Here is a 27,186-nt window from a genome sequence, read left to right as displayed (position 1 = left end):
GGCTTCCAACATATATAAAAACATAATAAAACATTAAACATTAAAAAAAAACTTCCCTATGCAGGGCTGCCTTCAGATGTCTTCAAACGGTTGTATAGTTACTTTTCTCTTTGGCTCAGGGGTCACATAACTCCATACCATCCATCATTTGTCCGATAAAAACAGGGATGTCCTAAGGAAAAGGGGTCCCTTTACCTTTAAGGAAAAGCAGGACATTCCAGGATCAAATCAGAAACTGGGGTGTGCTTCGATAAATTCAGGACTGTCCCTGCAAAATAGGGATGCTTGTAAGGTCTGCACTGTTCTAACTAATATACATATGCAAACACAGTCATAATTGGTTTGAATCCCCACAATGCGGTGAGCTCCCAGTGCTCAGTCTCAGCTCCTGCCAACCTAGCAATTCAAAAGCACACCAGTGCAAGTAGATAAATAGGTACCACTGCAGCGGGAAGGTAAACAACATTTCCATGCACTCTGGCACTCGTCACTGTGTCCCGTTGCACCAGATGTGGTTTAGTCATGCTGGCCACATGACCCAGAAAGCTGTCTGTGAGCAAACACCAACTCCCTCGGCCTGAAAGTGAGATGAGTGCCACACCCCATAGTTGCCTTTGACTGGACTTAACCATCCAGGGGTCCTTTACCTTTACCTTTTACTCAGTGGGACAGCTGACTCAGACTGAGAATCCAAGCCAGAGTGTCAGTTCTGTAGAGCCAGCCAAGCACTCACTGGCTTCTCAGGTCACCTGTTCTGACTGGGTTGAAGAGGAGCAGGATGAACACCACAGAGACCAGGCCAATAAGTGTCTGAGAGGCACACCTGGGCTCTGCTGCCGTAGTCCTCAATTCAGCCGCTTGCACCAGCCTTCCCCAATCTGGTGCCTAAAGATGATGGGGACTATAACTCCATTCAGACCCAGGCAGCATGGCCAATGATGAGGAATCATGGGACATGTTGTCCAGTGCCTCTGCAGAATACAACCCCACACCCAACACTCTTCATCCAAAATGTGCCCCTTCAGTTCTGCCCTAGATTTTTTTGACCGGGCAATGGAGCTTGTGTTTAGCACCATTCTGTATGCCAGCCAATATATGCAGTGCTCACGAGTCCCACTTCACACAGTGCATAGTTAAACTATGGAACTCATTGCCACAGGAGACAGCAATGGCCACCAACTTGGAGAGGGCTATCAAGAGCTACTAGCCACAGTTGAAGGCAGCAGTGTTCCTGAATACCAGTTGCTGTAAGCCACAGCAGGGGAGAGTTGCTCTTGTACTCAAATCCTGCCTGTGAGTTTCTCACAGGATGCTGAATCCAGCATTTCTTCTTATTTCTCCTAACTCTTTCAGTCTCATCGTGCCGGTGATGCATTGCATTTCCATTAACTCCTAGAGCAGCCCTGAGGTAGCTCTGAGACCAGGGCCCTTCGAAAGGCAGCATAAATTCAATGCTGGCTTGAGCCTTTGAGCCAGACAATTTGCCATCCCAAATATGAAAGAAACAAACAAAAAACAAAATTAATTTCTGTGTAATGACATTGTGTTCTGAGATATCCCTGGGCCATAAGGCTTTTTAAAAAAATGATCACATTTCTCTCCTCTCTCTCTCTCTCTCTCTCTCTATATATATATATATATATATATATATTTGCCAGTGTTGTGAGTTGTGACAGAGCAATAGGACTTCATGTCTTCAGGACAAGAACTTCTGTTTAGCTCCCTAATTCAGAAAAAGTACTATAATTCATACTGGAAATGGAAAAAGTGACACTCATGTCTGCTCTGGATAAAAAAGAGAGAGAGGCACAACCTAAATAATTCAGGTCTCTGAGAAGATATTAATCTCTTTCTTACACCATTCTCAATGTGAGCCTCTTCCTTTCAACCCCACTGATATTTTTTTGTGGGTGAGTGGGGTCTTTTTGTTTCTATTTTGTGATCCCCCCCGCCACTACACACAAGCCCTGAGCATCCTGTGCCCATACAGTGATAGGCAGGGACCAAAAAATGGCACCATCATTGAGGTCCAAATTCAAACAGTATGTCAAATTATTTTTCTGCGTTTATCGTGCGTGCGCGCGCATTAAGAAGAAGAAGAAGAAGAAGAAGAAGAAGAAGAAGAAGAAGAGGAGTTTGGATTTGATATCCCGCCTTTCACTCCCTTTAAGGAGTTTCAAAGCGGCTAACATTCTCCTTTCCCTTCCTCCCCCACAACAAACACTCTGTGAGGTGAGTGGGGCTGAGAGACTTCAAAGAAGTGTGACTGGCCTAAGGTCACCCAGCAGCTGCATGTGGAGGAGCGGAGACGCAAACCCGGTTCCCCAGATTACGAGACTACCGCTCTTAACCACTACACCACACTGGCACCACACTGGCTACCAGATTACGAGACTACCGCTCTTAACCACTACACCACATTAAGAACCATACCCCTTAAAGTATGTGTTTAATGTGTTAGCTGTGAATAGCTATCTACCCCAGAGCTCCTGGTGTGTAGAACAGGGAATGATCCCCTTCTCTTCCAGGCATTATTCATCATTTCCGAGCACAATTCAAAGTGTTGGTGCTGACATTTAAAGCCGTAAACGGCCTCAGTCCAGTATATCTGAAGGAGCATCTCCACCCCCATCATTCTACCTGGACACTGAGGTCTAGCTCCGAGGGCCTTCTGGCGGTTCCCTCACTGCAAGAAGTGAGGTTACAGGGAACCAGGCAGAGGGCCTTCTCGGTGGTGGTGCCCGCCCTGTGGAAAACCCTCCCATCAGATGTCAAAGAGAAAAACAACTACCAGACTTTTAGAAGACGTCTGAAGCCAGCCCTGTTTAGGGAAGCTTTTAATGTTTGATGCATTACAGTATTTTAATATTTTGTTGGAAGCCACCCAGAGTGGCTGGGGAAGCCCAGCCAGATGGGTGGGGTATAAATAAATTATTATTATTATTATTATTATTATTATTATTATTATTATTATTTCACTAGTTAGTCACAAGCGTGGCTGCTTGCCTTTCCTTGGGCCAGTCCTGATCACTACTGAATGCCACACTCAGTAATCCCCTCACCTTTTAGTCTTGTGGGAGGTGGGAAGGCTTCTAGGTCAGGTGTTGAAGCTTTGCACTGGGGTCAATAAATCTACTTTTGCTGTGCTGGATCAGTTTCCTCCCCTGCTGTCCTCTCCACCTTGTTTAGAAGCCCGGCATTGTTCGAACTCTGCAAGCCAGCTGCTCCCTTCTGCATGCCTCCCTTTCTGTAACTGGAAGCCAGATGCCACCTGCCCAGATGAGGGGCAGGTCTCTCCCACCCTAATCCAACTGCTTGGGCAAGGTGAGACCAACCTGCCAATCAAAGAGAGGAAGAGAAGACAGACAACCATGTTCCTCCAGTGCCACACCAAAGCAAAAGCCAGGTGATCTTTCACCTCTGCCCTCTGCTTCTGTCTCTCTCCCCTTCCCAGATCTGACTTAGGGAAAGCCTCCTCTGTGCCTCTGGTGGATTGAGAATTTCTTGGGCAATTTCTTGCTGCCAATGTTCACACACCATCACATTTTGGGATGGATTTATATATATATATAATAAAATCTAGTATACTGGCCCCTTTTGCATTTGCCCGAGTTGCCAGATGGCCAGTCCGGGCCTTTATCCATCCCACCTCAAGAATCAAGTACCGTTTGGAAGCTCCCTCAACCTGAGCAGGAGCGCTTGGCAGGACAAATCCCAGGCTCACAAGGTTGGAAAGACAATATCCAGAATGGCTGTGGCAGCGCTTGCAGGGAAGGGAGTGCTTAGAAGAAACATTGAGGTGAAAGCTGATAATGGTGGGCAGCTGGGCAACACCCTCTTGGGAAAATCTGTGGAAAAAGCAACTCCTGCCTCTCTGTTTACCTCACCCTCCACTTCAATCTCAGTTCGAGAATGGCAAGATGTTCTAGGGGGGAGGTAATTTTAGCTTCCTTTCCCCCCTCCCCTTTTGGTGGTTAAATTTCCCGTTACAATATTGCATCCAACAGTCTCATTACCTTCATGAATGACTCAGCTTTGCATCTCCCACCTGCGTAGCCTCGATAGCATCTCCTTGGATGTAAAACACGAAGAAGGATTTTCAACAGAAGTAGATTGAAGCCTTTCGTACAAAGCAATGTCGTTTCCCCTCTGCCCAGACTCCTGATTGGTGTCCTGCTGTGGCACTCTCTGTATCTTTATTTTACTGGTTTAAGGAAAATATTGCTGAACATATCTGACCTTTCCAGAGGGGAATTATCTTGAGCCGGGCAAAGTACAGTAATCATGTCAATGCAGGAAGATACCATATCTTGCCTGTCAGGACACAATCCCTGCGATGCCTTCTAAGATTTATTTGGACTACTGTTTTAAGGCGTCACAAAGGATTCGTAGTCTGTGTTTCGTACCTCAAAAAACCCATGGCAGAGGCTTGTTCGTCCTGTTTTCAGAAAATTATAATTAAAATTGGGAGATTCCATAACAGATGAAATTGGGATGTCTGAGAATTCTGAGGAAAATGGAAACCGAATTGTCACTGTATACATCCCATGTCCAGGAAAAAACCCAATCCAATTACTGTGATCCGTATTCCTTGCTGTTGTTGCTTTCAGTCTTCAAGCAACACAACATTGATTACCGTACTTCCCTGCCCCCATTTGGATTGTGTTTCCTTTGCATTAAAATGAAAAGAGAAAAATAACCTAATGGCAATGTAATTTGCATGATTACCTAATGAAATAAGTAAGTTGCATAATTTGTCGATAGCAGGTAGCAACCCGAATAAGGTAGTTTCTGACAGAAGACAAACTGCAGCAGAACAGAAACAGTGGCATGTGATGAATACAAAGTGAAACATAAAGTATTGCCATCTTTCATCCCTCTGCTGGAAGCAGGTTGGCTTGTTTCTAAATGAGTCCTGAAAGCGAAGAAGAAGAAAGGGCTCCTCACCTCCCCCCCCCAAAAAAAAACCAATGAAAGAGCCATAGTTTAGTGACAGCCCTTTGTATATTTGAAAATGACTAGCATATCTCCTCTCAGTCTCTTCCAGGCTGGACCTACCCAACTCATAAGGCTTGGTTTCCAGATCAGGTGGGGCGGAGGAGAGCTATGTGAGCCACCTTGAGCTTCTCAGAGGAATGGTGGGGATACAAATGAAATAATAAAAATGACAGGTTAATAATATATGGTGTGCATATGGCCTCAGTTGTCTCCTATGTTAAAAAGGCCTATGAGGCATTTAGTGTCACTGGTCCCAAGCTGTAGAAAGTTCATCCAGCATACATGCAGCAGGCACCCTTGTGTTTTAACTTTCAGCTGTCTCTCGAAGACCTTTTTTTATGCTGACGGGCCTGAATATTGTGCCGCAGTGCTTTTAATGCTGTTTTTTTATTTAAAAAAATATTATTATATTGCTGTGCACTACCCTGATATATGGGAGAGTGCAGTGTGTCAATACTGTTATTGTGGCCCATCAATAAATGTTCCACTTATGGGATCCAGGACACCAGTTTACTGCCAATGTCTTAAAGCAGAGATTGAGAACCCCCCAGTTTGGGGTACTAACCTGGAACAACTGCACTTGTTTCCTCCGTGCAGTTCCACTGGCAGAAACAGATGAAAAAGAAGGAGGCTCTGGAAAGAAAAGGTTTATCAGGGCGACGTGCAGCATGGATGCCTTCGACCCTTTTTATTTATTTATTTTTAAATCACATTTCAAGCATCAGGCCATTAGGCGCAGCAGTGTTTGGAGCTTTCATTCTAGGGATATGGCTGCGGGCTTCGTTCCCTGCTAACAATCCATTCCGAATGTTTCTGATCATAATTGGCTGTGCATATTCCGGCCTCTGAATATTGATCTGTATGCCGCGGTGTTCCTCGTTGGTGCGCCATATTTCAGGCGAGGAAATGACTCTTGCACGCATTCGTTTCCATCAAGAAGAGCGGGAGGAACAGCTGCCTGTTTACCTTCCCCTCTATTGACCCGTTGCCAGTAACTTCTCCTGGAGTTTTGCCTGGAGATCGATAATAGGATACAGATCGTTCTGCGAATCCTATAAGTTTATTAAGCGGGGGAAATCATCAATATTGCATCGCTAACCTTCCAGCATTTAGCTTTGAAGGGCTGTCTCTTTCAGGGCTGGCTTGTAAGCTCCGCGCTTTATCATCCTTGGCAGCCTGCGTTTTCAAAATAAAGCGGCTTTTATTTTGCTAATATTTAAAGAGCGCAATGCAGCTCATTTTAATAATGCATTCATTTCGGGGCGCGTGCGACGCCGTTAATGAAGCCACCTGGAAAAAGGAAGAAAAGAAAAAAACCCTGTAAATCTGCGACGGCCGCAATATCCTCACGCAATTTCTTGTGTTCCAGTCTATTGTGGGAAAGGTCAAGTAGTTTCCTGAGAGAGAGTGGATTTGCAAATTGTGTCAGAGGAGCTGTTTTCTTTGAAAGATTATCCATTTCCCTCTTTAAAAAATTGTTAAGTATAACAAAGGAGTTGCCGCTTGTGTCCTGAATAATGGGGTGTGCAGTTGTAAATGGGTTTCTCGCAGGAGAAAAGAAGCAGCTCAGTGTCAGGGGTGGTTTAGTGTGTGTGTGTGTGTGTGTGTGTGTGTGTGTGTGTGTGTGTGTAAGAGAGAGGGGGGAAGAGGAAACAAAGGAACAGAAAACATAGGAGGAATGGATGGTGGGAAAGAATCGACTTGAGCTGTGGGATAGTTTCCCCCCAACTGGTGCTTTCGAAATGTTGCTGGACTCAATAATAATAATAATAACAATAATTTGTTTAAACCCGGCCCATCTGGCTGGGTTTCCCCAGCCACTCTGGGAGGCTCCCAACAGAATATTAGTAATAATAATAAAAAGTGTTAAAACGTCAAACATTAAAAACTAAACAGGGCTGCCTTCAGATGTCTTCTAAAAGTCAGATAGTTGTTTATTTCCTTGACATCTGGTGGGAGGGCGTTCCACAGGGTGGGTGCCACTACTGAGAAGGCCCTCTGCCTGGTTCCCTGTAACTTCACTTCTTGCAGTGAGGGAACCGCCAGAAAGTCCTTGGCATTGGACCTCAGTGTCTGAGCTGAGTGATGGGGGTGGAGACGCTCCTTCAGGTATACTGGGATGAGGCCATTTAGGGCTTTAAAGGTCAGCACCAACACTTTGAATTGTGCTCGGAAACGTACTGGGAGCCAGTGTAGGTCTTTCAGGACCGGTGTTAAATGGTCTCAGCAGCTGCTCCCAGTCACCAGTCCAGCTGTTGCATTCTGGATTAGTTATAGTTTCTGGGTCACCTTCAAAAGTAGCCCCACTCCAACTAGCATCAGCCCCAGGAAACCTGACCAGTGGTCAGAGATGATGGGAGTGGGCATGCAACTCCTACTTTAGGGGGTGGTAGTGGATTGTCTAGGACAATATGCTACATAATAACACAAAAATACCCTTTTGGATCAGGCCAGTGGCCCATCTAGTCCAGCATCCTGTTCTCACAGTGGCCAACCAGATACCTTTGGGAAGCTAATGACAGGAGCGAGCCAGCCATAAATTACACCAAGCAAGTTGGAGTTATTAGCAAAAATAGGAGCTGCCCAGAAGGGTCAGGCCTAATGAGCACAGCAACTCATCTCCAGCAGGTCTTGCCCCCATGAAGCCATTGCTGAGACTGAAGGTCCCTGCTTCCCCACAGCTGCCCAAGACCCCTCCTATGCAATGGTTTCCCCAAGCAATCTGCCCTGTGTGAATCTAACTTCTCCTCTGCCCTCTTCACGCCTCTCCTGGTTCTGGGAGATCAGTGGGGAGGGAAGAAGAAGAGGAGTTTGGATTTGATATCCCGCTTTATCACTACCCGAAGGAGTCTCAAAGCAGCTAACATTCTCCTTTCCCTTCCTCCCCCACAACAAACACTCTGTGAGGTGAGTGGGGCTGAGAGACTTCAAAGGAGTGTGACTAGCCCAAGGTCACCCAGCAGCTGCATGTGGAGGAGCGGGGACACGAACCCGGTTCACCAGATTACGAGTCCACCGCTCTTAACCACTACACCACACTGGGTGTAGGGAAGCTTGTTGCAGCTTCCTGCAACTCTTCAGCAGCCAGACTCATTTCTGGCCCTTGGCCTCTATCCTCTCCTGCTTCTGCCACAGACTCTCCCTGCTACCTCTTCAGCTTCCAACACCTCCTAGTCTTCTCCCTCTGACCACTCATGGTCCCACCACCAATTCATGGTCCCACCACCAATTCTCAGGCTTTGAGCTTTCTTCCCTTGAGGGTTCCCCAGCTGGTTCTTCCCACCATTCCTCTGTGTTCAACCAGTCTGTGACATTTAGTAGCCATTGATAGCCCTCTCCTCCATGAATTCATCTCATGTTCCCTGAAGGCCATCTATGTTTGTGGGAAGCAGAATGTAATTTTAACATATGATATTGCCGCAAATTACTTCCTGCCACTCACTCCTTCATCCAGTGGCTGTCGCTCTTCCTGATAAAAGTCCATAAAACTGGGGTGGTTTAGGGGGGTCTTCGTGGCTCTTTTGCTACTGCTTTGTGAGCTGTTCCTTGTGGAAGTGCAGTGCCCAAGTGCTTCTGCGATTTTTATCTCGCTGAGCTTTGCATCTGCAATTTATGGTTTTCTGTGGCCCTGCCTTGCCAAAAGCACGAAAGAAAGAAACAAAGAACCCTGAATGTACAAGTTTAAACCTTTCAATTTGAAACGTATTACTCTTTTATAGTCAAATATCTGCGAGGCATAAAATACACAAATTGAAATGCCACTGTTAGACGCAGCTGAGAGTCTAAAGCTTTCTGTGGCCAAGGGCTACTTCTTTGGCTCTGCTGCTGACAGAGAACAGATTTTTATCTCTTAAATGCCATTTTCCATCAGCGCTGGCCCCTTTGGCTCTTTTCCCTTTTAGCATTGTTATTATTTTGATTTGCCCTGCTTTGCCCAGAGAATGACCTTCCTCTTTCCTTTCTGAATTGAGAATCAATGGGGCTGCTATGCTTAAGCTCACTGTGACTCTGCTGAGCCCCTGTGCAGATGGGGAGGAGCTATGTTTGCTGTGGGGAATGTTAGCATGCAGAAAGGACCACGTAGATCTGAAGCGAGGTCTCAGTAGTGTCAGAATGAGGCGGAAGGAATCAGTCTATTTGCCGCAACTTGCCAGTCTCGCATGCATTTATTTCTGAGACCCTCTCATTTCTGCGTTAATTTGCTGGTGTGTGAAAGCTCATGTATAAATTTATCTATTATTATTATTATTATTATTATTATTATTATTATTATTATTAAATTGAAGAGTTTGGAGGGACCCTTCTCTCACCACAGGTGACTCAAGGCGTCTTTGCAAAAACTAAACAACACTCAGAAGCAGAACCCATGCATTCATTAAAACCAAGGAGGGGAATTACATTAAAAATATTCACCCCTCACGCAGCCCTGCCCCCTTCCAACCCTGCTTCACACATGTTTTCACCTGGCTGGAATGTTTCCTTCAACTCTGATCATGCCTCTTGCTTCTCTTGATGGTGGATGGAGAGAAATGTGTGGAGAAACAAGCCTGCTGAACAAAGGTGACATTTTACATCCATTGTTCCGCATCCTTTTTTCTTCTTCTTCAGGCCCTGCACATCATTGTCATGTGGCCCCCAGAAGCCTGCCCCAAAGGAACATGGCCCTTTGGGCTGAAGCACAGCAGAGGGTTATAGATCCTGCAATCCTCCATTTTACACCTCATTCTTACACCTGAATAATATAATCGCCTTTTGATGCCCATTTCAGCTTTCACAGTATAGTATCAACTAGCTAAACGTTTCACCATTACTATAAAAGGCCCCTTTTTAATATATTTCTGGTAGGCATGATAGCATAATATGACCTTTAATTTAACAGCCAAAGGCTTTTTTTATCACCTCCTTGTTGCTTTTTTATCTTCTCTTGCTTCTCCCTGATATAACACAGCAGTCTCTCCATCTAAGCCACTCGGTGCTGCGTGGAGGCTGCTGCCTTATTACTAAGGGAGGAGAATTGAGTTGGGGAAAGATACTTTTACCTTTAATTATTGATTGCAGCCGCGGAAAAGGCTCTGAATCAAAACAAGACAAATGGAGGCAATAAAGAGGAGGAGAAGGCTGCAGACAGGCACAGGAAAACGCACACCCCAGACTTGAAGAGGGGGTACAGGAGAGAGACAGGAGTTGCTCCCAGTGTGTGCAGATTTGGAGAGCAAATGGCCTCCTTTGTTTCACAAAGCACCTTCTCGTGAGGAGGGAGCTTCCACCACAGGCGGGGGGAAAGGCTTCCCTTTTCTCGCTGGTCGTTGTTCCTCTGAGATCTATCACCATCTCTGAGTTATCAGTTTGCCTTGAGAATATCAGGCGGCCACCAAACTGGATGGCTTTAAAAGAGTATTTGACAAATGAATGGATGGCTATGAGCCATGATGAAGAGACGTGGGTGGCGCTGTGGGTTAAACCACAGAGCCTAGGACTGGCCGATCAGAAGGTCAGCGGTTCAAATCCCCACGACGGGGTGAGCTCCCGTTGCTCAGTCCCTGCTGCTGCCAACCTAGCAGTTCAAAAGCACGTCGAAGTGCAAGTAGATAAATAGGTACCGCTCTGGCGGGAGGGTAAACGGTGTTTCCGTGCACTGCTCTGGTTCGCCAGAAGCAGCTTAGTCATGCTGGCCACATGACCCGGAAGCTGTACGCCGGCTCCCTCGGCCAATAAAGCGAGATGAGTGCCGCAACCCCAGAGTCTGTCACGACTAGACCTAATGGTCAGGGTTCACTTTACCTTTACCTTTATGAGCCATGGTGGCAAAGGGCCTTGACCTAGCAAGTAGGCAGAGAGGCAGCCACCCAGGCCATCATGCCTTACTTTGCAGATGTGCCACAGGCTGGTGCCATCTCTGCATTGCAGCGTTTGTCTGAGGGAGTGGCGAGCAGGTGCCAGGCAAAAAGATGAGCAGGGAGGGTTTGGAGGGGAAGGACTGTGTATTGTGTGGCCACTCTTGTGCCTCCTAAGCTGGTCTGTGCCCTCAGGTGAAGCAGAGGGTGCCATCCCATCACATGGGTGGACATGGTCTCAATGTATTTCATATGTGAATAACAAAGATAAGGAACTCTAACCTCTGGCATCCTACATTTCCTTTTTAGTTTGACTCGCTAGTTTTGGCCAGATCTGCAATTTCAGAATGCTAACACATTTTCTTGCTTTATTTAATGTCTTATGTGTCTGGGGTGGGGTGGGGTGTTTGCACATTGTAAAAAGTTCTCCTAAATAAATGGAGTACATCATTTTACCCTGTATTGTAGAACGAAATATGTCAAATTCGCCCTACATCTGGACTTCATTGTGGGACAATAGATATCCACATGTCACAAGCTACTGTCATCGCTAACATTACCTTTCAAAAACAGTTGTCTCTCTACGGAGGAGATAAAATGTAACAGAAATGCGCCCAAAGGCACCACTGGATTGGTAGCAGTATGCACAACAAGGCAAACTGAGACAGAAAAATAGGTGTGGGGGTTAAGATGGTCCTCTTGCAGAGACTAATGGATCCAATTGGTTTTCAGAAGGCTCTGGGGAGGTTTTTTTTTCAGTTTCCATGCTCTTCGGTCAAAGCCCTGGTCAATCTCTGTAGTGCAGAGTTGACCCAGACTTGCCCAATGAACATCCTCTTCCAACTGGCAATGTTTAGAAATCTTTGTGGTATGCCCTTGGAGCTCAGAGCAATGAAGGGACATAACTTGAGCACAGGTGAAGGAAAACTCCCAACGAATGTAAGCAAACACTGGTACATGTGCAGGCTCAAGCCCATTCAGTGAAGGTGGCAAATAAATAAAACTTACTTCTCCACCTTCGTTGCATCCTCAGGTTGCTGTCCTGCAGAGCTATTTAGCTAAAGGTTTGCTAACAAGTTTTGGACTTCATCATTGGTGCTAATGATCCTGGTGAGATGTCTGGAGTGCTGTCTTCTCTTATGTTGTTGGATGGAGTTCAGCTGCTGCAGTTTGAGGACCAGGCAAGGTCAGGTTCATGCAACTGCTTGTACCTTTGCCTCTCCTGGCTTATAAAATCTGGCAGAGAGAAGATAGCTGGATGAGCCAGGGAGGTAACTAATGCTTCTCTTCAAGAAGGAGTGGTCCCAGGTTGCCTGAAGGAAGTGATTCCCTTTCTGGCCAAAGTTCTTGAGAAGGTGTTTGCCAACCAGATCCAGTTCTTAGAGGAGACAGCTTTTGAAGATCCATTTCAACTGGGATTCAGGTCTGGTTTTGATATGGACCTGTGTGAGGAGAGAAATGGAGGAGTGTGACTCCATTCACCCTCCTTGATATCTTGACAGCTTTTGATACCATCCATCATGGTATCCTTCTGGGGAGACTGTCTGAGTTGAGTATTGGGGGCACCACATTTCAGTGGTTTCATTCCTGCTTGGATGCCTGGGTCCAGAAGGTGGTTCTTAGACTGCCTTGCTTAGCCTCGTGGGTTCTGCAGTGTGGGGTCCCACAGGGGTTGGTTCTGTCTCCCAGGCTGCTGAACCTCTACATGAAAGAGTTGAGTGAGGTCATGTGGAGTTTTGGTGTGCATTGTTATTAGTATACTGATGGCACGCAGCTCTATTTCTCCTTCTAATCTTCTGCAGGTGAGGCTTCTGTTCCTATGCTCTGAGCTTCATAACGTCAGGATATATGCAGGAAGGATAGCTATAGCACAGGAGGTTTCTCTAATGGAAGTGACTCCACCTCCCCCAGGTCTGGCTTGTGCCACAAGCATCCCCCTTGACTCCTTGATTTCTTCAGCTTTGCTCTACAAGTGACTTTGCAAAGTACTTGCTTTTCGCAAACACAATAGAAGAAGCAAATTCTGACATACACCAGTCATCCTCATCAACAGGAGAGGAGCGAAGCTGAGAGGAGCAAGAGTTTCAGATGTGTACGAAAGCCTAAGTGTGCACCAACTGCCAACAGAAGCATCTTATAGCAACAAACAGACTTCTTTTGCAAATTCCCTGTGGTTTGTCAGAAAAGTGGACCCAGGATTTTGAAATTGCATGTAGGCTTGATGTGAAGAGTGTCGATTCTGGAGTTAAGGATGCTGTAGATTGCCATGGGTTCAGACCAGGTGCTCTGAGGGTCAGAAACCAATTCCATAATACTTTTGTGAACCAAGAAAATACATATTTAAAAAAGAAGAAGAAGAAATCAATTCCATACTTTGTGCTCCATTGGGTTAGCTACTTTAGGGGAGGAACTGCATGGAGCTCAAGCCAAGATACCATGCACACAGCAGAAGGGAAGAGACACAGCCCATCACATACTGCAGGTGGTTCTAAAGTGTCAAAATCAGTACCCGTCCCTCAGTCTGAGCAGCTAACTATTGAAGGAAATTGCTAGGGATTCCTGTGTCTGCTGGCCTCCTTCCTCTCTGTTTCTGGTCCTTGCTACCTCTCCGTACGTGCTGACCGGACCTTGCCAAGAGTCAGGTATTTATGTCTGACAGAATAACTCAAAAAGGGATACCTGACAGGAGCAGAGGCTTTCTGGTGCATGGAAAGTTTGAGAAAAGAGCATAGAGCTGGAGCACATTCCTTTGGCATCATTTAATAAATAATAATAGTAAGTAATAATTCAACAGGCTAGCACAATTGGCTGATGCCATGACCAACGCCCTGGGCTGGAGTTGGATGAATCAATGCGAAGACAGGAGATGTGAAGACTCCCACTCTGGATGATGTCAATGTGCTTCTCATGTGCGCTGATGGAGGAAGAAACATTCTATCTATTCAGTCCCTCTGTGCATATTGGGCTGCATATCCATGGGATGGATTATGCATATGGGTTTTTTAAAAAAATCTGTATGATTCTGTTCCCCCCAAAGCTTTACCATTGGTATAATCAGCTGCGAGAACCTGAATAAACCTCTTTGTGTTACAATCCGGACACAATTTCCTCACACATACTCTTTTGAGAGATGAGTCAAAGTAATCAAAAATTATTATATGTGTGTGACCTTTACAAATCAACTGGCAATTTCTGCACTTTCCATTAGCTTTTTAGCTCCCAGTGGTGCAAGATTGCGGTAGACGGAATGAAATGTAATTTGCAGATTTTCGAATCTTATAGGAAGCCACTGAAGTTCCTAAACTCCCACAAAGCATAGAGTTTTAGCAGGAATAGTTTCTGAAAGAGACCTTTAGAACTAAATAAAACATCGATGATTAGATTCAGATTTACCGAAACCACACTGTGCTCCAAATCTATAAACTTTCAAAGTCGGGGGAAGGAATTTTGCATTTTTGCTTCTAAAAGTCAGAAGGCCAGATCAAGAAATTGAACAACAGAATAAAGTGGTTTTTAACTGTGTATGATTTGCATGCGTATTTCTAAACCATTTCGAATTTGAGTGACCAGTGTGGGACTTCAGTGACACAGAAGAATGGTTAGAGGTTCCAAATCGGGTTGAGACTAGACATGGGGAACAAAAGTTTCTACTAGGGCTACTGATCCTCTCTTTGGGGTCAGTTTTCCCAGGCCCTTGTCTTGCATCACATAAGGTTCAGAACTGGTAACCACTTCTGAAGAATACAGAAGCTGCTCCACATAATGAATGGTGAATGTATGTCTAGTGCCAGTTAATTCATGTTCTCTTCAGAGTTGCAAATGACTGCGGAGGGAAGAGAGTTGGAGATAGAATAGTTTAAAAATCTCCAGAAGCACAGAGGGAGTTTCTTCTACAGCTGAGTCAAAAGGTCTACATGGTGAAGAAGGGTTGAGAACAAGCTTATGTTGTCACCAGCTCCCCAGTTTTCATTCATGCCGCCATTTTGGAACAGCACAGCATCTCCTGGTGGCCCATTGCTGGTAGCTGCCACACCCACCCAGATCCCACTGGAAATGTTGCTACAACACTATCATGTGAGTTCATTCCTAGGTAGTAGGAGATACAGAAGAACCACTGCCAGCATAGGCAAGGATCCTAAAAAACAACAACAACCCAGAATGCTTCACCATGTTGGTCATCTGCAAATGGAGGGGCAAATATCAACTCAGCCATAACTGCTTTTAAAAACTGTCTGCTACATGGCATTGCCTCTATGAGGTTGTATTCTAAGAAAGCTTCCATGTTTGTTCCTGGGTGAAGCAGGCATGACTTTTTTTTTTTTGCCAGAACCTGAACATAAGAAGAGCCTGCTGGACCAGGCCAATAGCCCATCGAGTCCAGCATGCTCTTCTCACATTGGTCAACCAGATGCTGTGGGAAAACCACAAGGAGGATTTGAGCTCAAGAACAGTCTCTCCTCCTGTGGTCTCCAGCAACTGATATTCAGGAACGCTGATGCCTCCAACCATTTTAAGAGCTTTTTGAAAGAAGTATTCTCCCTATCATTAATGTAAAGCAGAGAATCAAACTGCACATTCAACTTGTGGAGGAATAAGCATCATTGACCTGTTTCCTGCTGGCATCCATGACTACCCCTCTCTCATATCGTCAATGTCACCAAACCTCTGGCTTAATCTTCTCTGTAAAACGTAAAGCATAAAACAGCCTGACACAGATTCAGTGACCTCAAGTGGTTTGTGTATCACAGCTTATAAAGTAACGGGAATGTTTATAATTTCTGTACAATTCAAGGACCCCATTCTAAAGAGTTAAGGTTCATTCTCTCTGAAATCAGCACAACTTAACAACTCTCTTGTCCATTGGATTTCGGTCTGACTTAACCGTGCAAGCCTATGCATCTCTACTCAGATGTAAGTGCCATTGTTTTCAGTGGGACTTACTCCTGGATACGTGTGAATAGGATTGCAGTCTTAGACTCAATCAAAAGTATTTCTGAGTAGATACGCATTAGGTTGTGTGGTTCAGCGTGACTAACCTTTTCGCTATCAAGATTTCTATTTACATTTAAACCATCATTTCTGGTGTTACTTTTGTCAAAGCCTTGATGATCTATGAATGTAAACTGATTCTTTACATTCCACAATGATATCCAAGCAGTTAATAACCTGATGTGTTCTTGTTCTTGTTTTCCTTCTGCTACCTGTTCAGTATATTTGAAGCCTTTGGAATTAATTGATTTGGAAGCTAGAGAATTTTAAAAATGTATTTTTTCCTGACTAGGATATAAATTATGTCAGATCGCTTTCTAGATCTCAGACGTAAGTGTGTCCTTGACGATGGTTAAGCGTTGTAATGTTCTTCTTCTTTAAATGACTAACCCGGAGTAAGAGGTTGGAGCAAGAGGTATTTTGCAAAATTAAACCTGTTTCACCTGAACCTGTTTTAACTAGTTAATAAGAAACATCAAAACAAACAAACAAACAAAAAAAGACAAAACCCTGAGGTCAATGAACATTCTTTTTGTAAAGCTAGTGTTTGATGTTTAAATTTGTTTTTTTGGGGTCTGTCTATAACTTAAGTTTTAATAACCTAGCTCAAATGCAGATTTCTAATTTTCAATTAACATAGGAATAATTTTGTTTGCTAAAATAAAATAAATGAATGAATGGCGAGTCTGAACCATGAAATGTTCTAGGTAGAGCTTTTTAAAACATTCCAAATTTTTTCCAAAAAAAATAATAATCATGTGGCAACTGTATAGCTCAAGCTTTAAGTATTAACTTTTAACCTTTGACCTTACAGATTTTAACCAATGAAATGTCTCTTTAAACTTTAAAGGAAACAATGATAACGAGCGCCTGGCGATTGCTAGACAGCGAATTCCATATCGGCTTGGTCGAGTAGTTGATGAATGGCTACTCGACAAAGGTAAAAACATTGATTAAAACTTCAAATAAAAAATAATTTGAACATAACCGAGTAGTGCTTCATTGTAACACCAATAAACATAAAACAATAAATTTTTCGGTAAAACTAAATTAAAAACAAATTTTAAACAGTAAACTGTAGAGTAAATATTTGCATACCGTGTATATAATAATTTCTATATACATTTTAGTGGTATCGCCTGTTTAATAATCTTACCCTGTTAACTTAAGGTTAAAGGGACTGTTAAATATAATCCACTAACTCAATCTATGAAGGTACTCATAGCAAGCATTAACCAAAACTGATAAATCATTCATAGATTATATTACATGTTCCATCATCTAAATTATTAACTAAATATATTTATATTTTTATATATTTATATATATATATGTATGTATCTGTATGTAGTTATGAGATCTTCATTACGGTCCTGAAAGAAACAAAGCAAAAAAAAAATCATTGTTTAAACTGTAGGTGATATTAAATAGTGGGCAATATGATTGCCAAATGAGATGAAGTCCCTTTAACGTTGGCTACATTCAAAGGGGATTTTGGAACAAACACTAATTAAAAGAGCTTAAAGTTGTGTGCATGCTTTTATTATGAGCAGAAACCAATCTGCAAAACAGAATATTATCTTTATGAATAACAATAATAATAATAATGAGCTTGCATTGGTGAGGATTTCTGTTTTCAATAGCAATGTGACATGACTCTTCATTGATATATGTTTCATTCCTTAAACTTACTTTTTTACATCCAAAACGTTTTGGTTTCTTTTAATTTTCTTGCTTTTTCTTTTCGTCAGTAGCCTTGCTGAAAGACAATCAGACATCTCTCTCTCTTTCTTTCTTTAGCATTTTTTGTTTGTTTCTGAAATGCTCAGTATACTGTATGTATCTCATGCCTCTTCAGTGTGTGTGTGTGTGTGTGTGTGTGTGTGTGTGAAATTCATGTATGAACTTACAGGGAGATTCAGGAGCAAATAGCCTTACAAAGGAATTGGATAGATCTATGAATGCTTGTATTTAATGATAATTTTTTAAATGTTAGGATTCATTAAACGAAGTGGCGACATTTGCATGTAACACTAAACTGTGGCTTAGTGCCACATGGATGAGCCTCCACAAGGCCAATAAGGGCATCAGGTTTACAAACTTTGCCCACCGCTTCCTGCATGGATGGAAAGCTAGGCTTTTTCTATGTTTACTTTCTCTCTTAAGGAACCTTGGCTTAGCGTTACATACAAACTAGGGATCCTTATGTCAAACAGACTGGCTGGTTTGTAAACAGGCCAACTCCAAACCATTGCTTATGGTTCCGGCTTGTTTGAGCAACCGTTGTTTGCTGTAAGCGAGGATTCCTGATTTCTACATAATGCAAAGCGGAGGTTCTTTGAAAGCAAAACTAAACTTGGAAAAACTCTCCTTCCTTTGTTGTGCGCAGAAAGGAGAGGTGTGGAAGGGCAAATGCATGAGCCTGATGCTTCACTTGGAACTTGTGCTGGGTTGTCCACATAGCACGAAACTATAATTGCGTGTGACCTGGAATATTGGCATATTTACATATTACGTAGTTCTACGTAGATGAATGCTTGTGTGAGAGAAACATAATACATAAGTATTTGCAATCCTTGCAATTTTGCATGTTTTGCCTGATAGAACCGGCAATCAGAAATCTGACCTACAAACACACACACACACACCTCTAAAGTTTGGACCAAAATAATAATGATCATGATAAAAAGAATGGATGATGAAATAGTCTGTAGCAGATAGATGAAAAAAATTCCCAATTGGCCTTTCAAGCGAAAAGCAAACCCAACATAAATTTTAGAAATTACATACATAGATTGACAATTCTGCATTCCATGGACACCTCATTAAAAAAGCAATGAATTATGAGCAAAATTCCTTTCTTATAGTTTATTGCTCTCATCCTCCACCCCATAACAATCTGTTTTAAAATCATCCTCTGTTTAAGAGTGTAGTGTTCGCAATCAACATTTTTTGCATGTATGTAATACTATCTTTGCAGGGCGTCAGCTCACAATCTTCAATAGCCAAGCGACAATAAAAATTGGAGGCAAGGAGCGGGGCCACCCATTTCAGGGGCAGCTTTCTGGACTCTACTACAACGGCTTGAAAGTCCTCAACATGGCCGCTGAGAGCGACACCAACATAGTGATAGAAGGGAACGTGAGACTCGTTGGTGAAGTGCCTTCCTCTATGACAACTGAGTCAACCGCAACTGCAATGCAGTCTGAGATGTCCACGTCAGTCATGGAAACCACCACCACGCTGGCGACAAGCACAGCTAGAAGAGGAAAGCCACCAACAAAAGAGCCCATTGGTCAGGTTAGTCAGCCATGATGGAATTTCTCGATGTTTGGGTTTTCTTTTCTTTTTACATTTCTTCTCTGGAGTTTCTGCAAATGCCTGCTTTCACAGGTCGAACACCTTTTGCGAAGATTTAAGGTGATGGTCATCAGGGCTATCCATAGATAGGGATAGCATTGACCTTGGTATCTGCATCCTGTTTGACAGCACAGATACTGAAAATGTGGGTTAGTCAACCATGATGGAATGTTTTGCAATTGTCTTTTATTTTTATGTTTTTCTGGATTTTCTGCAAGCATCTCCTTTTACAGGTAGAACAACTTTTTGGCATAGATAGGAGGTCTCAAGTTGTATTGACCACAATGTCTTCATCCTGCACATACGGTGAATATGTGGGTGCTGTGACCATGTGAATATCCAAGCAAATGTCTGAGTGGAGATACTTCTTTCCATACTGTGGCTTATACCAGCTATGACAAGACCGTGTAGAAAAAAGTTATTCAGCTGAGTTTCATCACTGACTTTTGGCGCACCACTGATAGGGGCGCCACAAATTGTATCTTACACAACATCTGTCCTAGAAGTAGACATATCAGCTGTGTTTGTCGGTGGCATGGTGAACATAGTAGAGATATAGGCCTTAGACTATAATCAGGCAAACTTGACTAATTTAACAAATGTTGGGCTGATTTAGAAATTAAGAGCCTATCTGGTCCTGTTAATTCTAACTGTGTTAGAACCTGCTATATACCAAGTCAGGCTAGCGATTCATTCAGTCAACAGCCGTCTCCAATCTGGTAGAGTTTTTCCATTGTTTCAGTCATATGTCCTACCCAACCTAGTTATCTGAGGTTGTCTGACTGGAGATTGTTCAAGAGATGATGTCCATTGAAACAAATGCTTTACAATAAGGTATTCTCAAACAGAGTTTAATGAGGTACAATGATGGCATTGACAGGGAGACTCTGGATACAAATGTTCATATCACCTCTTGGACCCTCTAAAGCGTTGGGGCCAGTTTTGAATGGGCTCAGTTCAGTACCATTCCACCTTGCCAGTGCCATTTCACCTTGTATAGGTAATCTACTGTGATTAAATTTCAGTTTGCCACCAACAGACACATGCAGAAACCCATCAACCAAATGTTGCAGTGTGGCACGCTCCCACTCCAGCTAGTCGTATGCTTTTTGAGGATACTCCCTTGCATTCCAGGACACGAGTTCTTGTTGTGTGTGTGTATTTTCCCCCTTCACCAACAGACATGCAGCATTCTTTGTCCACTGAGTATCCTTACTCCTCACTGGGCTGTTTGGGATTTTACTGTGCTTAGGGTTTTTTCCATCTTCTTAAATAACACCGTACTGCTGCCAACCTTGGGGGTCTCCTCATGCCTCTGATGTGAGGTGGATGGTGTATTGTATTGTATTGATCTTTATTACGGCCATTGGCCCATCACGAGTGGATGGTGTTGTTTTGACTATGTGTGGGCAAAACCCACATAGGAACAGATGCCCCCACAGATCAAAAGCATTTATACGCAACCACGGCAGCCCTAGTGATCTATGCTCAGAAATGGAGAGAGAAAATTATACCAAGAAAGGAGGAGTGGCAGATGAAATTGATGGAATATATGGAATTTGCAAATCTAACTAGTAGAATAAGAGATCGGGAAGATGGAGTCTTTAAGGAAGAATGGAAAATGTTTGCAGAATATACAAAGAATTGTGTTAAATGAGTTAAAAACATTAGCAGGGTGGAGTAAATTCAGCAGTTTCAGGTATTGAAGATACAGGGAGTAAGCAGAAAAATAAAACATATGGAGTAATTGGAATATGCAGTTGTAAATGGATAAATAAATAGAACCATGGAAGGTGGGAGAGGGAAGCTGATGATTATGAATGTCTGGTTATATTGACTGAAATGTGAAAAATTATAGTGGAAAAGTATAAAAAATACAGATATAGAAAACAAAGCTCTATGGTCACATTCATACCATGCAGTTAATCTGTACTTTATTAAGGGTACTGGCAGTTGTAGCTGTGAGTAGTAAACTACAGATCCCAGGTTCTTGGGGGGCAGGGAGACTATGTGCTTTGAATGTGTGGTGTGGGAGTGACCAGTGACAGTCATTATATCCTGCAGGATTTGTGTCCCCCAATCCTTTATTTTTCATTTCTCTTGTTTTCATCACATTCTTTGATTTATAGAGGCTGTTGCACTCCTTCATTACCACATGAGCAATGGCATTTGCCAGCAAGCATCTCTTGTTAGACTCACTAGGCAAATTCAGATGTGTAAAACTGCTGAATCTCACTTTGGCTGTGAACTATTCCATCAGCATATTTAGGCACCACTTTATTGCTGTTGCTACTACAGTCGTACCTCGGAAGTCAAACGCCTTGGTACTCGAATGCTTTGGCTCCTGAACGCCGCGAACCCGGAAGTGAGTGTTCCGCTTTGTGAATGTTCTTTAGAACCCGAACATCTGGTGCGGGCTCCACGGCTTCCGGTTGGCTGCAGGAGCTTCCTGTAGCCAATTGAAAGCCAAGCCTTAGTTTCTGAAAGTTTTGGAAGTCAAACGAACTTCTAGAACAGATTCCATTAGACTTCCGAGGTACGGCTGTAGTAGTAGTAGCAATAGTCCTGGCAACCCAGCATCCTGCCAACCTAGCAATTTGAAAGCACGCCAGTGCAAGTAGATAAATAGATACTGCTGTGGCAGGAAGGTAAATGGTGTTTCCGTGCGCTCTGGTTTCTGTCACGGTGTTCCATTGTGCCAGAAGTCATGCTGGTCACATGACCCAGAAGGCTGTCTGTGGACAAACGCTGGCTCCCTCAGCCTGAAAGCGAGATGAGTGCTGCAACCCCATAGTCACCTTTGACTGGACTTAACCATCCAGGGGTCCTTTACCTTACCGTAGTAGTAGTAGTAGCAGTAGTAGTAATAATTATACAGGGAGGCCGAGAGGAGGGTCTTGTCGTCTAGTCAGCCCAGAATCTCCAAATATACTGTCCAGGCTTGTGCCTCAGGGAGGTCACTTCAGTGTTGCTAATGCACCAGGTTGACTTCACCCCTGGCAGCACACGCCGTTGTCTCTCAAGACGGACGGATGCCAGCAACAAAAAATGGAAAATTCCTTTTATACCAGCAAGAGCTGCTCTGCCTTCTAGCGATGGCTCAACGCTGTGCTGCCCAGTCCTGCAAAGATGTTGAGCACTTTCATCTCCCATTGACGTCAGCAGGGCCCAGCCCCTTGCAGGAGGGGGCCACTGCCTTGCGGGAAACCTGCTTTTAAAGATGGTTTTGCCTTTATATCCTAGATCCGCTCACTTTCCTTTTCACTTCTGTTCTTTAAAGAGGAAAAAAATGCCCTCAATTCCTGTCAAAAAAATGGAGGAATGTTTGACTCTGGAACTTTCTGCAGTACTAAAAGGAGGAAAGTTACCTTTTCCTCTCGCTTTTAATTAATTAGTGGCGTGAAGGAAAAAACAGGCAATTGAATATTAACTACTAATGGAAGAAAGTTAACGCCGGTACAAGCAAATGCAAGTTTAAGGAGAAAATGAGCTGATAAGGAGTAAATGATCTAATCAATTAGAGATTATTTGGTCCATTTGCAGGGCTATTGAATTCAATTAAAGATCACAGTTCTCATTTAAAGAAAGATAATTTAAATCTCTTATGGTTATTTATATAAAAGATCTTGCTCTCTCTCTCTCTCTCTCACACACACACACACACACAAAACCAGGGCATTTATTTATTTTTAAATGCCCGAGCTAGACTTTTTACTAAAGTTATTTCTTGTTTTGCTGCAAGTCTGCAAAACTTTGAAAGCAGCCCAAACACACTGTCAGTAGCCACATACCATAAAATGGAAGACTATCCCACTGTTTCTGTTGACTATATGGCCAGGTGTCCTATTTTTAGCATCACAGTCCTCTTTTTAAGCTTCTGCTCACTTTAACATCCGGTGTCTCAGTTATCCATTACAGATCTGGGATTCTGAACGCTGTGTGGCTGCGAAGTTTTGTGTTGCTCTGCCAAGCCTGCTTGGAAACTGTATCCCTTGCTGTAGAAGTCACGGCTCCTTCTCCTCGCCTGTGCAGTCTTCCTCTTCCCACCTGGGCCATGTCCTGTGGCCTGCTAGATGCTGGGCCTCCCCTTTGTTGCTGTAACCTCAGTCAGGCGAGAATAAACCACACCATGCTAGCCTGCCTTTCAGTGCTCACACACTTAGGAGCATGAGATCCAAAGAAGATCTTTGCTGGAGGCTGATCTGGTCCATTCTCCCAGTAGCTGACCAGAAAGCCAGCCTATGGAAAGCCAAGAAGCTGGACCAGCAGGTATATACACATCCAACAGTGGAGGTTGAACATAGCTACAGTATTGTGGTGCATACACACACACACACACACACACACACACACACATATATCTCCCTTCATCTGAAGATAACTGGGCAGTTTACAGCATAAAAATACAAAATGAAAACACAAAATACATCATCATCATCATCATCATCATAATTCCCTCCCACAAACACATAAAAGGCCATAGTAACAAGCAAAATAAAGGCCATAGATCATTTAATCAATAAAAGGCCTGGGAGCAGAGGAATGTTTTCATCTGACACCTAAAGATATGTAATGAAGGCACCAAGTGAGCCTTCCTGGGAAGAATATTCCACAAATGGGGAGCCACCACAGAAAAAGGCCCTTTCTCGTGTTGCCACGAAGGTGGTCTTTCTATGTTCTACAACAGCTAGAAGCCATTGCCTGGCTTCTCCTCCATGAATCTGGAGGATAAAAGCTTTCCCAAGTTGCAAGAGGAACCTCGCAGAATGAGGCGTTCCAGAATGCCAGCTCTTGAGAGAATTATCACATTGAAGTTAAAGTTGTGAGTGGGTTGAAGAGGTGTGGGTGGCTGCATTTGACTTCCTCAGAGGGTATGGCTGAGTACAACACACCTTCGGTTAAGAATTGGCATGCTTGGTTTGGTTCTCTCTCTGTCTGTCTCTCTCATCAGTACATTTACAATGTACTGGGATGTGGGTGGCGCTGTGGTCTAAACCACTGAGCCTCTTGAGCTTCCTGATCGTAAGGTCAGCAGTTCAAATCCATGTGACAGGGCAAGTTCCCATCGTTTTTGCCAGCTCCTGCCAAACTAGCAGTTTGAAAGCATACCAGTGCAAGTAGATAGATATATAATGATCTCTGGCAGGCAAGCAGCCTGATAAGCAGCAATGACTCTCCATCAGTTTTATGCAAGTTTACTTACAAGAAAAAACACATCTAGAGCATGGCCTTCCTGCATGCTCTCATTAACAGTAGTTGCTCAGTCTGACTCATCATCCCTCCCCCAACAAGAACGCCAAAATCCGCCTTGGAGAAGATTGTTCTCTGAGCTTCTCCAGTCTCCTAGTACGGGAACTGAATGGCTGGCCTGTCTCCTCCTCACTCACAGAAGACACAGCCTCAGACTCTGGCTTATCTGCTAGTTGCCTGGCAACACTCGGGCTGACTTCCAACTCTCCCTCTCCTTGAGAGCTAACTAACAGCTTCTTCCCTGGGAAGAAGGGGGGCCGGACTGTCCTCTCTAAACTCTGACACACAGCTCTCATCTGTAGAGTCGGCCCCTTGCTCGCTTAACTCAATTTCTGAGGCTGACTCTTCCGCTGTGCTCGGGGGGGGGGCACGTTCCTGACAAAATAGTTACCACTGCAGCGGGAAGGTAAACAGCATTTCCATTCACTGTGGTTTCTGTCACGGTGTCCCGTTGTGCCAGAAGCGGTTTAGTCATGCTGGCCACATGACCTGGGAAAGCTGTCTGCAGACAAACGCCAGCTCCCTCGGCCTGAAAGTGGAGATAAACGCTGCACCCCAGAGTCAAATTTGACTGGACTTAACCACCTAGGGGTCCTTTACCACTTACCTTTACCTTACATTTGGTTTGCAAGCTTCATTAGGCAATAATTGATGGGCGGATTAATAACTGGATGCTTTGGAGATTTGCAGTGAGGTGTGTTGGATTGCTTGGTTCATTTCTTTGGATGGACACTTTTAGCTACTCAAGCTACACGCCTTTGCAGCCCTGCTCTGGACCCGCCCAACTTTGCTGGGAAACTATTCTTTGGACTGTGATAATGCCTCTTGCTTGGAAGAATGGAAGGTTGCAGGGGGGGAGTGGACCTTTGACTTTTCTACAATAGCTTGCATTCCAGCCACACAAAGGTAAGGATCACATCCACTGCTGCTCCGCCCACTTTTGCCTCAGGCTCCACCCACTACTAGCATGCATACAGCCAACTCCTCCCCTGGAAGTTTGCCTACCAGGGATGGGGGGGGGGAAACACCCATCCCTGCTTCAAAGTAAATGGGCCTTGCAGTTCAGTGTTCAGGGTATAGATGGGGTGGAGTTTAAGTTGAAATGCCTTAGTTGTACATTTCTTGACCTTTGCTGGAAAAGCTTTGCTTTCTGAAGCCACTGCCATTCAACACAGATGTTTGGGCTATGTGTATCTACAGGTATTTTGGATCGCATTCTCTAGAGATCTCGATTTATCTGGGGCAATCTCAGTTTCAGGGGCCTTTCTCGGCTAAGCTACTGCGTTAGAAACACCCTGCTTCTTAATGTGCTGGAACAGGAATATGCAAGAAAAGGTAAAACCATGTGCTTTATCAGGAACATTGTGATTATATACTACACACACACACACACACTTATTATAATTTCCCTCCCTTTTCTCTTCTTTAGCTATGTATGTATATCTAGATAGGTTAGATATAGGGTAGCTAAAAACAACGATATTACTATTTTGTATTATTTCTTTATCTTATGCATTATTATTTCAAAACAACAAAAAAAAATTCCTTCCAGTAGCACCTTAAAGACCAACTAAGTTAGTTCTTGGTATGAGCTTTCGTGTGCATGCACACTTCTTCAGATATCTGAAGAATCTGAAGAAGTGTGTGTGTCTATCTGAAGAAGTGTGCATGCACACGAAAGCTCATACCAAGAACTAACTTAGTTGGTCTTTAAGGTGCTACTGGAAGGAATTTTGTTTTGTTTTGTTTTGACTATGGCAGACCAACATGGCTACCTTTCTGTAACTATTATTATTTCAGGATAGATAGATGAGAGAGAGAGATAATTGCCTGTTCACATTAGACCAACACAGGATTTGGCTTCCAGAGGCAGCAGCGAGCCAATGTGTATTTGTGTTTTGATGTATTTCAGTACGTAAGGCACCAGAGGGCAGCAGTCATTAGCATACCTGCCCAGCTGGGATGAGGGATAGCAGCAGGATGGTCTCCCACCCCTGCTCATTGTTTTGGCATCTTTTTAAGCCCCAAACCCCAACCCATGTAAAGGCTAGAGAGGAGTCCCTTAGGAATGGGGAGTTCTGGGAAACCAAAATAGTATGCGCTGGTGGGCTTCGCATGGACATCTGGCTGGCCACTGCGAAAATAGGATGCAGGGCTGGATGGGCCTGCAAGATGAACTCTGGGGGACTTTGGGACCTGGGTGCAGAACATCAAACAAGCAAAAGAATGGTAAGCTAGACCCCTTGGAGTGCTGATTGCAAAGGTAGACCTTAATCACTGTTGCCTCGAATGGGGGCAGCCCCCTAACTCTCTTTGAGTATTCACAAGCATGTAGTAACCAATAATGTGTGCTGGAAACCACCCAGAGTAGCCAGATGCCCGGGGTATATTATTATTATTATTATTGACGACAACAACAACCATAGAGCAGGATCATGCACCTTTGTCCTGAGCCATCCCCTCCACAAGACTCTCCATGGGTTGAAGGCATGCCTGTCATGAATTGGAGGCTTTCTCCAGAAGCTAGAAGCCTGGCTCTGAATATCCTGCAAAAGGTGGTGGAGGGAGTTTTCCAGGTGCAACAAATACTTCTAACTTTCAAGGGATGGTAGATGAAAACCTGAGTTGCAGAATGCTTACATCAGCATCCTGCCACCTCTTTAGAATCTACAGTTGTACCTTGGAAATCGAACGGAATCTGTTCCGGAAGTCCGTTCGACTTCCAAAACATTCGGAAGCCGTGGAACCCGCGTCA

General features: G+C 43.9%; 1 protein-coding gene across 32 annotated transcripts in view; it reads left to right on the top strand.

Moving 5' to 3' along the window:
* The window catches only part of NRXN1 (neurexin 1), a 976,383-nt gene that overhangs the window by 836,384 nt on the left and 112,813 nt on the right, over window positions 1-27,186 (top strand). For 20 of the 32 annotated variants that reach the window (XM_053383596.1, XM_053383588.1, XM_053383593.1 and 17 more), the window contains 2 exons: window positions 16,672-16,761; window positions 18,802-19,121. In XM_053383596.1, the coding sequence (XP_053239571.1) occupies window positions 16,672-16,761; window positions 18,802-19,121 (410 nt within the window). The remainder of the gene's footprint in view (window positions 1-16,671; window positions 16,762-18,801; window positions 19,122-27,186) is intronic. The other 12 variants (XM_053383600.1, XM_053383598.1, XM_053383595.1 and 9 more) reach the window with 1 other exon arrangement.

This window comes from Podarcis raffonei, chromosome 3 (genome assembly GCF_027172205.1).
Source record: "Podarcis raffonei isolate rPodRaf1 chromosome 3, rPodRaf1.pri, whole genome shotgun sequence".
NCBI classification, from domain to species: domain Eukaryota; kingdom Metazoa; phylum Chordata; class Lepidosauria; order Squamata; family Lacertidae; genus Podarcis; species Podarcis raffonei.
This window is presented reverse-complemented; position numbering and strand designations above follow the sequence as displayed.